Source organism: Haemaphysalis longicornis, unplaced genomic scaffold, assembly GCF_048455015.1.
Source record: "Haemaphysalis longicornis isolate Haplotype H1 unplaced genomic scaffold, Haemaphysalis longicornis Haplotype H1 scaffold_4, whole genome shotgun sequence".
In the NCBI taxonomy this organism is placed as follows: Eukaryota; Metazoa; Arthropoda; class Arachnida; order Ixodida; family Ixodidae; genus Haemaphysalis; species Haemaphysalis longicornis.
In genome coordinates, this window is record NW_027526361.1 from 219,851,783 (window position 1) to 219,870,059 (window position 18,277).

Consider the following 18,277-nt stretch of genomic DNA (forward strand, 5'->3'; position numbering starts at 1 on the left):
AATCAGCAGCTTTATCCACCACAGCAAATGCCAAATTCCCTCATTGGGGGACAGCCAAGAAATGTTTGCTCTTCAACAACGCGGGTCAAGAACCCTATCCCTACTTTTATTGTATCTCCCATCACCTGATGACCCACGTGCATCTGCCTATTTTGTGTTGAATGGGCGAGCGAAATGATACCATGAATTCTCATATATGAAAGTCTTCCCATTGCCCCCATATTTGTTTGGTTGTGGCATCACACCTAATATCTGATGTCACGATGGCCTAAAAATAGGCACAAGTAATCTACAAGTTTTCTTGTGCCCATTGCCCCGCCGCTTACATGGGCGACACCTGGAGCTTGCCGCTGTTACGAATACTCCCGCCGCTGGGCATTGTGCGACACTCCTCGCCTGTGTGGCGAAGCTTCAACTACATGCGCCTTTCGAGCATGCCTTCCTGTCACCGACTCACGCTTGCAGCCGACGGATTCAAACAAGCTGCTACACGTCTGGATCGCTGGTGCCTAGCTATCGGCGTGATTAAACCTCGGTGTTGGCAGACGAGGCACGCTTCAACTTGTCCAAAGGAAGCGGAAGCTGTTGCGAAGACTGCCTCGCTCCCCTCTCTCGGACTCAGCGTGCGCAGCTACTACCGGCTACTCACGAAATCTGGAAAGTTGTGTGTGTGTCTGTGGCGTCCGTGTCGTGGGCACAATCTAGAGAAATCGTTTGTTTGACCGTTAGCGCTTTCGGTATAAATAAGGCCCCCCCAAGCACTGTAGTTCATTCCTGTTTGAGCAGTGAATCAATGCTGTCACTCTGCTCGAGTCCGGTACTGTAAGCTCACCCGTCGGGGCATTGTTCTTTGGCTTGAGCTCATCTCTTGCCATGAAGTAAACAAGTTAAGTTTGCCTTCATCTTCTGGTCTTCTTCGAGGCAGCAACATTGGCTGGTTTCTCGCTTCACCACGCTACCACACGAAAGTCGGAGGTGATGGAGCTCTGCTCGGGGACGCCCTTCCGGATCTAACACCGCGAAAACTCCAACAGCACCAACAGAAGGTACGAAAAAAAATGAGAGCTATAAAAGACATGGTCTTTAACTTAGTGCTAACAGTTAATCAGTCCTTAGTGTTTTTTAAGTCATTAGTACACTCTGTTTTCCTCTGTGTAGCTTTTCTGCGATTTGTGGTTTTTGCAGCAGAGCTAACCTATTATTGCTGTGTAAGATGGGTGGAATTTCTGATATGCGTAGCTTTAGCTCGCGATCGTACATGTGCATTCTGTGTCGTGTAAGACAGGTATTGTAGAATTTATCCACGTTTCTGGATAGAACGTTTTGCTGGTTAAACTGCTGTTCAGATGTTGGCAACCATAGTATTGCATAATTTTGTACCAGCGAAGGGTCGTAACAAAGGCAGCATGATCGTTCCATCTGTGGTAAAGTAAAACTTGCAGCCATTAGGTTCACGCTTGAAAAACAAAATGGTTTTTTGTGGTTCTACTTTTTAAGCCTGAACTTTCAGTACTCATTGCTTATGCTCCAGAACGGAATGATGCTGTTAGTCTCACCGCAATGTTTTAATTGTGCACAGTTTATCATTAGCTTGTTTAATTGCACCCGAACTGAAATTTGTTCTGCAAACTTGAATAAATTGTTATATACTAGTTATGCCCACAAAAAAATTCATATTGGCCATTCTAACGAGAGACTACACATGCGCTGAACTATTTCTCATAATAACAATAAAGTGTTGTAAGTTAAGACCATTTCATTCATTAGGATGCTTTGCGCATTGATGCCCGTCTTATATATGTAGTACTCAATTTTTGTTATGACCAGTATCTGTATGGGAACCATATATTTTTATATGATGTCACTGTGTGTTTCTTCAACTGTATCTAGTTACCAAATGCAATTTGTTGTGGTCAGCTTTTCTCAACTAAGTCATGGCTTTTAATGGCCATGGTATGTTTATTTGTGCCTAAAGCGTTGCCTCATTGCGTTTTTGGCCTCGAAGTATTGAAAGCGGGTATTTTGCTTCAAAGTGGAATGTCGGGCTAGCATCATGGTCCTTGCGGTTTCTGCTGACTTTCATTTATGCCGTTATGTTTTATATTATCATTTAAAATTACCGTCAACCTATTTGCTCTCGTTTTATTTGTCACCTGCTTCATGCTTTCTTTTTGTAAACTTTATTAACAAGCGACTACCCATATTTTCATGAGTGTGTTGAACAGTGATTAGTTGAAGTGCTAAAGCTATTTTTGGCTACGAAGGTTCCCTGCATCATTTGTGTAAGTGCTCTCAGTTCATTTTTGAGCCAAGCAAGACCAAATTACCAACTGTCTGTAACGAATTCGTCTTTTGCAGATGTGAAGTAGAAAAAAATTTGTTTGCATTGCTTTCGTTGCATTTGTTTGCATTTTCTTTCATCCTTGTTTCAGAATCCCTCACAGGGCACTTTTCTCGTTTGTTTTGCAGAACCAAAAACGGTGTTCATCCTTGGTTCTTGCTAAAGCAGCAGGATTCGTAGTTCACACGTGAGCTAAGAACGCACAGTAATTATGTTATGAAACATTCTACCGGTATAAGTCTGCCTTGTAGAGGTCCTTGTACATGTCAAGCTGTCGACAGTGTAGTAAAACGTCTGGCAAAGTGCATAATGTCTACGACAGCACCCGCTAGGTGCTCTTGTAGAACAAACCTAAAGTCTCTACAACAGCACCTAGCGGGTGCTGTTCTACAGAATAACTTTGTGGCTATAATGTTTGAGATTATTTTAGAATGCGCGTCAAATGCTATTAACAATTGCAGTCTAAATCGGCAGCAGAAAGGGAAAATGCCCATGTGTAGAGATTTCACTGCACAATAAATGTCCCAATGTTGAGAAAGGTAATCAAGGGCCCTCCTCTGCGGTGAACTTCGTATCGCATGTGTAGCTTTGCGTAAAAACAGTTAAAAGGTTATGAATAATTTAAATTTATTTAAGTGTTTATAAATTCAAATATTCTCAGTTTAAGCTGCTATATTTATAGCAAAATGTTTTTTAACAATTATATATCTACCAAGGCTTCACAGATATGGGTTACGCCACTTCTTATCAAACGAAAAATGTTAAGAAAAGCAGAAGAAACCTGAAAACCCACTCATGCAATGTGAGACACCCTAAAGCTGCTGATAGAAAAAATGCTGAATGTTTTATAGAGAATCGTTTACTGATTTCAGTTTTAGTCAACTCTAAAAAGGCTATCGATGTAAATGTTTGCCATGAAGCACCTCGTAATTCTAGCCAAATATAATGGATACTGGTTGTTAGTTTTTTATTTAAAGCATTCACAAATGACGCCACTTCCACCGGCAGGGACATAGTTCAAGGCACCTTGTACAAGCTAGCCTTATGATAAAATAATGTTTTTGAAACAATGGCATCGCATTTCAACATTGGGCTTCACCAAGGAACTGTCATTCATTGTTCTCTGATGTTAACAGTTCTTGGAATTGCTATTAGGGGTAGTTTAGTCTAGATATATGGTCATAAAACTCGATACACCCCCACTTTGCAAGTCCCATACATTATGAATATGTTTTCGTCAAGCAAAAAGAACAATGAAAAAGAAAATAAATGGCAGCGGGGACGCAACCTATATGAGCAGATGAAAGCCGCAGTATGGAGGGAACTATACATATTGCGTTCGGCCTTCCTTCATATTGAGCCTTCCTGCCCAGCTCAAGAATTAAGCCCTAAACATTGCGGGTAACTACCGTGATTGGAAATTTGATGCGATATTGCGAAGCCAAAGGTTTTAAGGTTGAATGAACTTTTGTGCGGCTGATGCATTGCACATCTACTTGCTTTCAGTGAATAACAGGTTCAGTGTGCAAAGAAGCTCAAATAATGTGCACTGCAGTTCGGTAAAATGAAGTAGTAGTAGTAGTAACTTTATTTGAGCTCGAGGCGTTTTCAGACGCCAGACGGAGCGGTTCCCAGGTCGTGGGAACCGTATTGGGCATGCAGCTCCTGGCCCCTGGCCGTCAGCGCGAGCTGGGTCGGCAGGGCGGGGCTGGACCGCAAGGTCTCCCATCGCTCGTGGAGTGGGGTAGGGGGGGTGGAGGGAGGGTGGGGGGGTATAGGGGCCTTGAGTTTAGTGCACTCCGCCAGTATGTGTGCGAGCGTGCCGCTGTTTGTTTTACAGAATGGGCAGCGGTCCCCCTCGCGTTCAGGGTAAAATGTATGCAACAGGACGGGGTGGGCTAGTGACCCCGCCTGGATGCGCCTGAGTATTGTCTGTTGCTCCCTGGTCAGGGTGCGGTGTGGCTCGGGGAGGGTACGCCGCTCGTCTTTGTATTCGTTCGTAATTTCTTTATATGTGAGTGCCGGAGTTGGGGTGTCCGTGTCCTGCCCTGCCCGGAGGGTCATTGCTCGGGCGTGGTAGTCAGCGATGACGTTGCCGGCTACCTTTGTATGGGCAGGCACCCATGTGAGCTCTATGGCTCGGCCCGGTGCCCTCTTTTTCGATAGTATTGTGGCTGCCTCTGAGGAGATCACCCCCTTTCTGAAACCGCTGTAGGCTCTCTTTGAGTCAGTGACCACCACCCCGACGCCCGGTTGAACGAGCGCCAGGGCTATGGCCACTTCCTCCGCTGTCGTGGGCTCCTTAGTCTTTACCGCCGCGCTGTTGATGAGTCGTTCTGCATCGGTGACCACTACCGCTGCGCGATTGCTTCCTTTCACAAGAGAGGCGTCTACGTAGAGCACTCCATTTTCTTGTTGTAGTTGCTGGGACACTGCTTTGGCTCGAGCCTGCCTCCTACCGTCGTCCTTGCCCGGGGCCATGTTCCGGGGTAGGGGCTTGGTCTTTAAGGCCCTCGTCCATTCTGTTGGTATGGTGGTCTTGATTGTTGCCTGTTCTTTGCGCCATCCTATCTTGTCCAGCACCGCGCGGCCGGGAATTGTCTGGCTCAGGCGGAGACGCTGGCTGGATAGGTGGGCGTCGATGAGCTCGTCAACCGTGTTATGTACGCCCATGGCTTGTAAGCGCTGGGTTGACGAGTATATCGGTAAGCCGCGTGCCTGCTTATTGGCCTTTCGGATGATGGTGTCGAGTGTAGTCTTCTGGGTCTTGTTGAGATTGAGATACGGTGCCGAATATGTAAGTCTTGATTTTATGAACGCTTGTACTAGCCTGAGGGCGTCGTCCTCCTTCAGGCCTCTGTTCCGGGTGGTGACTCTGCGCAGCATCGCAAGGATCTTCTCAGCACTGTTCCTAATTTTATCGACGGCGGCGTGTGCCTTTCCGTTATCTTGTAGGGTAAGCCCGAGGATTCGGCATTTGTCCGTCGGCGTGATCTTGATGCCTTCGATTTGGATAGCGATGTCAGGCGGGAGCTGTTGGCGGGGTTTGCCGGGTTGGACCACGAGGAGCTCCGATTTCTGTGGCGCGCAGCTGAGTCCGCAGGTCTTCGCGTACTCGTGCACGGTCAGTGCCGCCGCTTGGAGGGTCTCCACTATCCAACCATCGGAACCCGCTTGTTGCGTCCATATTGTAATATCGTCAGCGTAGAGCGCGTGACCGATCCCTTCAATTTGATCCAACAGGCGTGGGAGGGGTAGCAGAGCCAGGTTGAAAAGGAGTGGTGACAGGACTGCTCCCTGAGGGGTGCCTCGTTCCCCAAGTTCGATGGGTTCCGATCGCTCGTTGCCCACCCAGATTTGCGCCGTACGGGAGGATAGGAAATTCTTGATATATCCGAAAGTGCGTGTGCCGCATCTCGTACCGTTGAGAATGAACGTATAATTGATTTTTACAAAGTTTTGAATCATCAACAACCTCTCATGTTATGACTTCTGTACTTAGATGTGGCTGGAATATTTGAATTTTGTAAATGCATGTTTTAAAAGACAGTGGGAAAAACGTTCAAGCAAATTATCAGCTGTCGTTGAGCTTCGATGGCATGTCTCATAGAACGCACCTTGGAAAGCCCGAATGTTTCATGCCATAATTGTTTTTCATATTGTTCAATATGTGGCTGCACACCTGCTGTGCCATTTGTCACCCGAGGATGACGCACTCTTTTTTGTACCACTTTAGGTGGTTGCTTTTGTAAAAAAAGCTCCTACAGATTTATGTGCGAAGTAGCACCCTAGGATACTTTTAGGCCGAAATGGGTGTAATAAGGCACCCCTCTTGGGGTGCTTTACCAAGGGTGCTCATGCGGCGATAGAATCCAAGCACCCTAAAGGGTGTAAAATATTCAGTTATGAGGGTGTTCCGACGGCCACAATCTGTTCACACCCTTTTGACGCATTAAAATATTTAGTGTGTATTTTCACCCAACGTTGAACAGCGGTAACAGTTGCCGACATCCACCTCAGAAGATGAAGGTAGGCCTACGTATGTCGGATCGTCGACCGCAAGCTGCGTCACTGACGCCCCTCTGCTGCACATCAACCTACAGCGGAGAGGACCTAACAGAACACACTAAACTTTCTTACACCTTTTTTGGCCGAAAAGGGGGTAAGAATCTTGTCGCAGTGCGAACACCTTAAAAAGGGTGTAAAGTTGCTCAACACCCTAAAATAATGGTGTGGGCAGCGCAGCTACGCCTGACGGTGTGAATGGCCCGAGAGCGCCGCATCCCATGCAGGCACATTCCACATGCACCAGTCACACTTGACCATCAAATGAATTGAGCAAAAAAACCAACTGGGTGCATAGGGACAGCGAGTACATACTTACTTAGAAAACATCTGCTGTTCATGCTTTTACAGCAAGCAGAGGAAAGTCCTCCAATAGAGCCGATGGGCTTGTCGCCAAAATAAAATATTTTAGCGATAATTTCGGAATTATGCATTTCAATGTAAGCGTATACAAATCAGCGTGCGGATTTGGAAAAACGTTCTAATCGAGACGTAGCTATTATGTTTAAAAAGTCATACAATTTTAATAAATACCGAACAAATATACGCGCCATCTCAGCACCCTTCAAGAAGGGTGTTCAATATTTCAACACCATTTTTCCCAAAAGGGTGTAAAGCAGCAAATTAGAGTGTTGGAAACTAAGAAAAAAGGTGTAAAGAAAAAAGGTGTAAGAAAAATGCTGTAAGAGTCCTCCAACTTCGGAGGTGTTTCGTATCCGTTTACACGGGTGGACAGGACATTTTCTACAAGCAGAGTATGTTTTGAACCTCACGACGTTTCACACAACATAGATTGGAATAGTTTACCACATGTGAAGCTGTTTAACCTCAAAATAGGTTCGGTGGCGTTAGCAAAAAAGACAGAGAAAACGAACTACGCCCCCCTGTAAAGGTTGCACTACCGCACATAAGGTATTATACATGTGAAGCCGGCTTTTCAGATGGTTCGAGTGTTATCACAGAAAGCGCAAGCGCATACGCACCTCTTACTAGACCATTTCAAAGGTACTGGTCTTTTTCGATTCTAAAACAGAAAAAGAATTAACCCAGCTTGCAATGGTGGTGCAAGGCTAGAGAAAAAGCATAGCTGGGGTAAACCTAGCTTGTTTTCTTCTTGGATCCGCAGTCAGTTTATGGGACACACTGGAACAGCCTTGTGAAATCTCGTTAAACTTGGCCTCCCCCATGAGAGTTTATCCCAGCTTCGCACGAACATCAAAAAGCCTACCAAACTTAGCAAAACTTAGCGACACCGGAGAAACTAGGTGGAGCCACAGCTGCGCTCTTCTTTTTATGCAACCTAACATTTTTTTCAACAGCCTACAGAAAGCCAGGCGTGTTGCCGTAGTTCAACAGCCTTTTTGCCACACAACTATAGTTTTGTTTATTTTAAATGTTTAAATTGATATTTCACGCGCCAAAGCTGAACTTGGGGCATGGCAAAACCGTATATGGGAACGAGCAATCATTGCAGACGAACATACTTTTTTTGCTTTTAAATATTTCTTACGAGTAGAGGAGGGTACGAGGGGATGTCTTGTTCTTTACAGTGCAATTATACGCGTATGCATGGACCTATCCAATGAACACCTGAACACCTTTTCCAGACCCTTTCAACACCCTAAGGAAAACCAAGGGTGCAGAAGTTGACCAACACACTTTTTTCACACAAGAAGGGTGTAGAGCTAGGAAAAGCGTTTTGAGATTCAGGAGAAAGGGTGTAATCGGCTCCCACCACCCTTTTTCCACTCATGCTACACCATTTTTGGCCAAAAAGTGTGTAAAAACGTGTCTGTCACTAAGATTAGCAGTGAAGCATTTTAATAATTTGTCACTTCAAGATGATCATCATCATCGTCAGAAATATTTGCCTGTTCTGCAGTGCGTTGTGGATGACTGTAAACGACATCAGTGAGCGGGTACAAGCGTCGCGTTAAAAACCAACGCAGCAGAAGGATGCCTAGAAATTTTTACGGCACTGCTGTGGGAAGTTGGATGTAGCTTAATAGCTACGTCGTGTACCGAAGAGACAATCATGAGGGCTCCCGAGTCCAAAAAGTTTTGTCACACCAAAAATGCGAATAACTCCAAAGAAGCGCAAGCGTCTTACCTGCCACGTGATCCTTTATGCAGGGTGCAAGACACCGGTAGTCGCTTTGTTGCATTTGTTGTCGGAGATATTCTTGCTTAAGCACAACAATGGCGGCGGGAGCTTCGCCGAAGAACGGGTGCGTCACGCCGAGCACTGCGACCTCAGCCACGCAGTGCAGCTCCAAAATGCACTGTTCAACCTCGAAAGGCTCAACCTTTGTGTCCAGGCACTTGATCACGCTCTTAGCTCGCCCCGTCACAAACACTCGACCGTAGTGATCGTAATAGCCGATGTCTCCTGCAAGGATGGCGTCATGTGCCATTTAGGATTCGAGCATTGAATGGCTAAAATGTCTATTCTTGACTCATAACAATGGCATTTACGAAAGCGTGCGTGCCCAAACCGGACAGAATAAATGCGTTTATTTTCACTGATTCGAACAATTTTTTTCGAAGAAAATCTTGCACTATAGCAGATAGTGGCTGCGCTATACGAGCAGAAACTATAAGAAGGAGAGGGCCGCAATCGTGAGGCACGCAAGCAAGGAATAGAGGCACGCAAGCAAAAATAGAGGCACGCAAGCAAGGAATTGTAGGTGAGCTTAGCTAGCATATAATATTTCTGGGCATTGAAGCAACGGTAACGTGGAGTGGAAAAAAAGTTTCATTTGTTTTGGAGGATGGCATAGAGATGATGGGTACTGATCGGGGTATATGCGATGAAGGTGTGCGCGGCACGGAAGGCTATTAGTTTGAAGCAGCCGGCACAAGCGTTCTTCCCTTGTGGAAAGTGAGGATGGGCTGTGGGTATTTCTGGCGGAAGAGGTGGTAGTGCGCGGTGATAGCCGCGTATATATTAAGGCTATCGTCGACACCATCCGCCACACTATGTGGTTGTGCCCCGAAACCCTTTCCCCCTAATATCCTCTGTGGACAAATGGGACGCGCTGGTGGGCGGATCTGACCCCGGGGCATACAAAATCTTGGTGCAACTGCTGCCGAAGTCACCGATGGGCTTCGCCCAGTGGCCACGACCTGACACAAAATTGCATACTGCAGTAAAGTTTATTCCTCCTCGTCCTTTGGAGTGTCTAGGGCGTGAATCGTTTTACCAGTCATTTATGAAAACACGAACATACAAACAGTGGTAACACGCACATCTTTACGGGATTGGAGCCAGTCTCGGTATTCATTATCTCAACACCCAAAAATATATGCATTAAAAAGCCAAGAAGATTCAAGAAATAAGTGAATGACAACTGAATTTAATTTCTTGATACCGCACTGTTTGGTACAGTTTTGCAGAATTTGCGATATTCGTCCCGGGCAAGGTGAACAAATAGACTCAAATTGAAATTTTACATGCCAAAGCTGTACTTTGGAAATGAGGCAAACTGTAACGAGGGGCTTCGATATTGTTTAGACCACCTGATGTAATTTAACATGAACGAAATTATGGAATCATAGGGAATCGTTGTATTTCGCGTCTATCAGATATTTTTTTCTGGTGGGCGGAATTGCATCGGCTACATTCGGATCAGGAGCGCAGTGCCGTTTGCACTAAACCACCGCGGAAGTTATAAAGAGGTGCAGCGAAAAGCTGTAGGGTGGCTGGTGCAGGCACAAGCCAAAGGACGAAAGACGTCTGCAGTTTACCACCACTGCGGTAATTTTCTACGCGTCAGTTGAGCTGTTTTCGGATTTGTGGCATGAATCTTGAGTCTGCCCAGGGAATAATACGCGCGCGTTACGAGCCTGGTCACTCTATTTCCGAAACACCTCGGAATGAAAAAGTTTAATAGATGCAATGGTGAACACTTAAAAGGCCTGTTCTGTGTCCTAAACCAAGTGCTGATGGGAGACAAGTAGTGTCAAATTCGGCACTCAAGTTTGTCATTCTACGTTACTAGGAGCAAATAAACACGGGATATCCTATAGCATAACAGGGCAAAACATTGGTTCTTCTCTTTTGTGTTGCTATGTAGACATGAAGGGTAAAGCATTTTGTTTGCTGAGAAGTTGAGAAAAGTTAGAAAGGGCGAATTTAAAGCCATTTAAAGCAATTCTTTCCGAGGGTATCGAGAATACCCCACCAGTTTCAAGACAGCAAAACTAATGCGGAGCAAAAGAGGTTTAAAATATTATGCGACCCTTCGATGTAAATCAGGGGCAGTGAATAGCCGTCGTGTTACGTTAGTTGTTGCAAAAGACCAGGATGTCCGTGCTATCTGCAAACACGAAGAAATGGATTGCGAGGATTGGAGAGAAGCTTCTTTGGTAAAGTCTAAGAACTCCGTTTAATTCGTCCCCCTCGGTACAGGAGACAATCGGACAATTCATAATTACACTCGCTCTCGTTAATGGTTTGGCATTATGCCTACCGGCCGGTAGGCGGTAGGCTCTTCCCTAATGCAAGCGTCAGCCGTCCTGATTATGTGTGCTTGGTTACCTTATCGCGCTGAGACATTAGGTGATTCCGGATGGTACATGTCAACCTTACGTTTTTGAAAGTTGCTTTATCGTTGTATAGCGCGAAACGGCGTGCATTTTCAGCAGCGGAACTGAGAGTCACCTAATTAACGCCTATTTTTTCCGTACCCTTTAAGCGCACACGGTCATCAGGGACAAACTTGTTTACGACAATCATAATTGTGCAGACGCGTAAACACCGTGACATCTCTTTCAAGCCTCCCGGGGGTGAATTGCTTGGCATATCACTCTTATTATGCTGCAACGTTTACCTATAAATCCAATGAAGTATAGTTAGAAAGTCTATTAAGGTTATTCCTAAGTATTTACTCATTAGGAAAAAAATAAATAACAGTAATAGTTGTAAACTGTTTACCCAACGCAGACTGTTATGCGGAATTAGTGTTTATTATTTCCACTAACAAGCTCTCATGATACTCCACGACCAAATTCAAACGCGGTCTGGAGTTCCACAGGTTTACAAATTACCAACAGACTTTGAGTGCTCGGCCGAGCCACGCTTTAGCAATGGGCGCTTCCTGCAATCAGTAAATGGAAGTGACATGTGGCAGGAAACCAACATATCCTAAAAAATGTACTATTTCGGCTTTCTGTTAGCGTTTGGGCATTAGGGACGCCTTTTAACTTGCACAGGGAATAATTCAGTTAGCACTATGTTACACAGGGTGGCATTTGATATCAGGCGTGCCACTTTGGTATTACATTATCTGCTGAATCGCGTACACAACTCAATGTTTCTAACAAGCTGCAATTTGCTCTGAGCGTCAAAAAACTCTGCCAAACAAAAAACAAGAGAGAGAGAGAGAGAGAGAGAGAGAGAGAGAGAGAGAGAGAGAGAGAGAGAGGGAGGCCCACTTCTATCGATTATTTTCTTGATCGCCTTCTGATGATGATGGTGGTTTTAGTTTAATGGCGCAAGGCCGACATGGGCAAAGAGCGCGAAACACAAAGTTATTTGATGAGGAGGGAACATGTATAAATCAGTTAAAGACTATGAGCACGGCTGGTGTAAAGGGACAGCCTAAAGAACAAGAGTGGTTGAAAGATAAATAAGGTGGCTGGTGTATAGGACCAGGGGCAAAACTATGGGTGGTATGAGATGAGTTGTAAGAAGTGAACTTCTGATAGGAATTTAAATGTGCGTAGAACCGAAAAGATGACATCGTCTCCTAAGACGTATGACGGATGTGGTGGAATATGTCGTGTGTGTAGTTGTGGGAAGTGTTTGCGTCGTGTATGTGCACTATGGATAGGGCCTCTCCGCACCTGCTGCACAGAGGTGTTGGAGATCCAGTGAGAAGGTGCGAGTGCGTTGCTTGTGTGCGCCCTATCCGTAATCTAGCCAAGGCGACTTCAGAATATCTATTGCGTGTGTCGGTGGTGTATGGTCCAAAGTTAGGTGTTATTGCGTGTAACGTGTTGTCTGTTTGTTCGCTGCAGTGTGTTTGCCATGTTTTGCGAAGTTGTTGTCTGATATGTGGTTTCACGTCGGTGTAGGGTAATGCCGTTATGATTACTGTATTCAAGAGTGTAGCAGCAGCAGCCATTCGATCCGCTGCTTCGTTCCCGGCTATGCCACACTGGCCAGGGACCCAGCATAGGACCCGTTCAAATGTGTGGACATAGACAGGAATATAACGCTTGACTATCAGATTGACAACATGGGTTTTCGAAGACTTTGTTGACAATTATGTCCGCACAACACTGAGGGAATCTGTATATATATTGGATTGTGGGATGTGGCTTTGAAGTATATGATTAACAACAAGACCTACACCGTAAGCCTCTGCAGCAAAGATACTAGTATTACTATTGAGAGTTCTAGTGACATTAAGGCCGGGCCCATGTGCCGCGCTAGACACAGAGGTGGCAGTCTAAGACTCGTCCGTATAAAATTCAGAACATTGATACTTCTGCTCCGAATACAAGAAGTGCTGCAGAATCGCACATGTGGGAGCTCGGTTTTTATCTGTATGTGTGAAAGATGTGTCGCATGATACAGGGCGGAGATGCCATGGTGCTATAAAATCTGTTAAAGAGCTTTGGATTGCATCTAAAAAGAAGAAAGCAAGCTCTGACACTTCCTCTCTAACTCTGTAAGAGAAGGGCCAAGAGAACGATGCCCGATTTAAAAGGAGTTCAGTCATGAATGTACCATGAAAAACTGATTTAAAAGGATGGTGTGGCATGGATGAAATTTTAAAAGCACAAAGGAGATCTGTGTATGCTCGCTGACGTTGTAGGTTCCATTTGTTGCACTCCAGATAGAGGGTTTCGACCAAGCTAGTGCGCAAGGCGCCACACGCCAGGCGGAGCCCGAGATAGAGCACTGGGTCCAACATTTTGAGAGATGTTTTACATGCTGACCCATAAACAACGCTACCATAGTCCAATCGTGGACCTATGAAGCTGGTAAAACACGTAAAAGAAGTGGTTTGTCAGCGCCAAAAGAAATGTGCGAGAGAACCTTCAGGATATTTATTGTCTTTAAGCATTTATGTTTTAGTTGTTTTATGTGTGGGATAAATGTGAGCTTTTCGTCGAAGATTATACCTAAAAACTTGTGTTCCTTTTTTACAGAAATCGAGACACCATTGAGTTGAATGTCTGGATCTGGCCGGATGCCACGCCTCTTGGGAAACAAAACACAAGTGCACTTCCCCGGATTAAATTTAAAACCATTGCTATCTGCCCAGCCAGCTAGCTTGTTAACACGAAGCTATACCTTGCGCTCACAGACAGACAAGTCACAGGATTTAAAGGAGAGTTGAACGTCGTTTACATAGATTGAACAGGAAATCGACGGTTGCAGCGCCTTTCTAAGGGAATTCATTTTCACAATAAAAAGGGTGCCACTTAAAACTCCACCTTACGGCACTCCATTTTCTTGCACATGAACCCTAGAGAGTGCAGTTCCAACTCGCACATGAAAGGTTCTTTGAGACAAGTAGCTGGCAAGTGTGTTCATCATGTTACACGACATGCCAAAGGACTTCAGGTCGCTTAGGATGCCATACTGCCACGCGGTATCGTACGCTTTTTCCAGATCAAAGAATACCGTCACACAAAATTGTTTGTGGAGGAAAGCATCCTTTATATAAGACTCGAGTGCGATGAGTTGGGCGTTGGTGGACCGCCCTGCCCTGAAGCCTGCCTGGCAGCTCTCGAGAAGACCATGGTACTCAAGAAAGTACACGACCTTCCTGTTTATCATCTTCTAGAGGAGCTTGCATTGGCAGCTTGTAAGGGCGATGGGTCGATAGCTAGTGGGAGAGGAAGGGTTCTTGCCTTCCTTAAGAAAAGCCACTACTGTGGCCTCCCTCCAAGATCCAGGAATGTGCCCCGAGAGCCATATGTTGTAGTATAGATGTAGGAGTGTTTCAAGAGTGTCTGGGTGTAGGTGTTGTATCGTGGTGTATGTGATTTTGTCTGCACCTGGAGCAGAAGGCTCACATGTGCTCAGAGCAACATTCAGCTCATGAATTGAAAAAGGAGAATTGTAAGAAGTGTGCGACTTGTTGTTATAACGCAAGGACTTCTTTTCTACAGATTATCTGTGTTTTATGAAAGTGTTTGTGTAGTGTGTTGAACTGGACTCGTGTTCGAAGTGTTGTGCAAGTGTGTTAGCCTGGTTTTCCAGTGTGTGTCTGTTGTACTAACCAGGGGCTGGCTGTGTGTCTGTTATCCTTTTAGTTTTTGTATTCGTGTCCAGACTTTGTGTGTGTCTGTCAATTTATAGATGTCAAAAAGGTGGGCCAACTCTCTCGCTTTGCCTCACGCCACATACGTTTTCCAAACGCCTTGGCCCGTTTGAACAAAATAAGGTTACCCCACCTGGGGTACTGGCGAATGGTACCCCACGCCTTGTTCTGGGCCTCGCGCGCCAGCCTACAGTCCTAATTCCAACACGGCCTCCTCTGGTTGCACGGGGCACCAGAGGCGTGGGGAAAGAACTTTTCGGCGGTGTCGAGGATGTGCGCCATGAGGAGCTGGGTAGCTTCTTCAACGTGTAGGTTTCCTATGGATGTGTGGTGCAGTTTGGATGTCTCTCTAAATGTATTACAGTCAGCTCTTGCTTCATTTAACCTGTTTTGGGAAGGTGGACTGCATGGGCCTTTACCTAGATATGTTAGTGAGGTGGCGAAGTCGTCACTACCATATGGGTCAGTGCCAACACCCCACTCGAGAAGAGGAAAGAGAACTGCGGAGCCAATAGCCAGGTAAAGATATGAGTGTGTGTTGTGTCCTATGTTAACGTATGTGGGCTCATTTTTGTTGAAGAGGCATGCTCCTCAAGATGTAAGGAATTTCTCTATCAAGCGACCTCGGGCATCTGTGCGAGAAGAGCCCCAAAGAGAGTTGTGCGCATTACGGTCGGTTGTTAGGATGCATGGTTCGGGCAGCTGGTCGACCAGCGCCTTGAAGTCAGAGCTCAAAAGTGCAAAAGCAAGATGAATGTAAATGGAGGACACCGTTATCAACCTATTAAAATTATTGTGCGTATTGCTAGAGCCCCAAGCACGGTGTTGAGAACGATAGGGTGGCATGCTAGGGTTTTCCGGGCTATTATCGCTACATCGCCCGAACAGTGTGTGCAGCCAACCCTATCCTTTCTGAACACGATATAGGTATTTAAGAAATTCGATTGATTATAATATTAATTTCTTTCTTGGACACACATTAACCTTGGCTGATTAGCATGCAGAATCTCATCCACGTCATCAAGATTATTCAGAAGGACTCTGCAGTTCAATTGAACTATGTTATCTCTTCCCATCAAGATGTGCTAGAGCTACTGGAGTGTGATTATTTACGTAAGGTCTTTCGGGGCTTGCACTCTTGGGATAGGTTTTTTTACCTTCTCTGGAGGTTTAGATGGAGGGACCCGCTCCTTGCGCTGCGAAAGAGACAGGAAAGGTCCCACATCCATCTCATCATCTAATTTGGAAGGGGTACCCGGCGTACCGGACACCCCGAACATGGCACCTTTTGCGGTGCCCATCATTTTGGCCGCGACCGCCGAGAGCGTTAGGAGTGCCCCGGGTGGCACAGGCGGTGTGGCCGAGGTGGAAACTGCTGCGGTTTCCTCTATTTCCATCTCCTCCGGGCCCTCGCGTGTGCATCAGGCCAGTGGAGAGGAGGAAACAGTGGGTGCAGGAGCCTCCCCACCGGACGTGGATGCCACCACAGCCGCTGCTGGCTCAGCGAGCGGCGCGGTGGTGGGCTGGGCCGCCGGAGGCAACCCAGTGGGGAGGGGTGGAGCGGCGGGACCAATTCCGACTCTTGGTACTTGGTCCCAGCCGAAACAAGACGCCGCTCCGCCCCCCGGTGAGCTGCTTCGGCGTACCTCCCCAGAGGGAAAGAGGCGAACCTCTTTCGCGCCTCTAGGAAGGTGATGTTCTCTGTTAACTTGACATGAATTATCTGCTTCTCCTGATTAAACTTTTGACATTTTCGCGAGTACGCTGCATGGGGTCTGTCGCAGTTGGCACAGGCGAAGGTTTCAGATTCACAATTGTCTAAGGGTTGGTCATGCCCACCGCACTTAGCGCAGGTAAGTCGGCCGCGGCAACAGTTTCTGCCATGCCCGAACCGTTGGCACTTGAAGCAGCGCAGTGGGTTCGGTATGTACGGGTGGACAGAACAATGTATGTAACCGGCATTTACGGAGTCTGGCAAGGTGGATCGATCGAAGGTCAGGATAATGTGTTTAGTTGCTATCTGCTTGTCATCGCGGCTTATGGATATGCGCTTTACAGCCGTGACGCCCTGATCCCTTAAGCCTTCCAGAAGGTCGGCATCAGTTCCAGAAATGAGATCTGCCATAGAGATCACACCCTGAGAGCTGTTGAGGCTGCGGTGAGGTGTGACCCTGATCTCAAGATCTGCCATGCGGGTTTGTTTCAGGAGGATTGTGGATTGCTGCTGAGTTTTTACCTCAACTAGTACTTCACCAGTTCTGAGCTTTTTGGCGTCGTATTTTTTGCCGATGATACCTTCAAGGAATTTCGAAACAAGAAATACGGATTGAGAGATAACCGGCTTCGGTTTGTCTACAGATTCTAGGATCAGGATCAAAAAATGAGGGTAGTTATGTGGCTTTGGGAACGATATGGAAGGCAAAGCAGGAAAAGAGTATTCGGTGCGGCCCCTTTTGGGGGGCCGACCACGTTTGGGGGGTGGATTAGAAAATGCCTTATAATATAGAAAGAAGCAGGTAACGGGGGTACTTTCTTCCACAGCCTTACCCTGATAGCTGAGGAGGTCCCGGAGCTCCCTGCCTGGTAAACAGACACAGGAGCTTGACCTGGGCTCTGACGGCCACCGTTTGAGGTTTCTACCCTTCACCTTTAAACACATCACCACGGCAGGCTACAGCTTATGTTGGGGGCTCGCGGTCCGCGGTGTCACCAACACCGTCACCAAGATTGCTCAAGGCGTCCCGTGCGGGGTTGATCGCCTTCTTTCAGAATCAGCGCCAGCTCTTGAATTGCGAATAGCATTGCCGTCATTCAATTATACCATATTGTCCAAATTAGTGGTATTTCCCATACCTCAGTTTACTACGTATTTTGAACATTTGGTTGCGTGAATGAATGAACTAGCCTTTGTTAGGCCTATGTTGTTTAAATTATAATAATTAGTGTACATGCATATAATAGTGCTTTTCTCAAGTCTTTCTTGACCTAAATGTGGCCCAAAACTTTCTGACACAGTGTCACATTGGTGGTCGGAGGCATCGTCAGTTTTACGAGCTCATTGGCAGACTTAATAGTAAAAGATAGCAATAATGGACGTTAATTTATTTAATACTCCGAATGACGCTAAGGACTCCACGTACTTGCTATGTAGTCATAAATAATCGTAATGTATTTTTATTGTAAACTACAGAAACACGCATGTACACACAAGCCATACGAATGCGAGGCTTTGTGACCTGAGACTCGTAACCTACGAATGGACACCGAATTTTGGACGGAAGTAACAAAAGAATGCTTACACTATAATAAACCCGTGATAGAACTATACTACTCCGAAGAACAGGAATTTAGCCAGAGATTTTGAAAAATAGGAAATTTAGTCTAAAACAGTAAATAACATGCACTCCTGCGTGCATACCTGCAGCGATGTGGCGCTTGGCGGCTACCACACACACCCGTGGACCATTCGTAATTTATTTAAAACAGTGATTGTGGAATGTTGGTGTGTTATAACCTGTTCTTAATGTCCTTTGTTCTTCATGTTTTGATATTGTTTGAAACTCTCGATCTGCTTGCCACAAATTCGGCA

At 46.0% G+C, this 18,277-nt stretch overlaps 1 protein-coding gene across 2 annotated transcripts in view; it reads right to left on the reverse strand.

The window, feature by feature from the left end:
• Positions 1 to 18,277, reverse strand: part of LOC144178071 (uncharacterized) — a 95,022-nt gene that overhangs the window by 13,089 nt on the left and 63,656 nt on the right. For both annotated transcript variants that reach the window (XM_077705599.1, XM_077705600.1), the window contains exon 10: positions 8,517 to 8,795. In XM_077705599.1, coding sequence (XP_077561725.1) covers positions 8,517 to 8,795 — 279 coding nt within the window. The remainder of the gene's footprint in view (positions 1 to 8,516; positions 8,796 to 18,277) is intronic.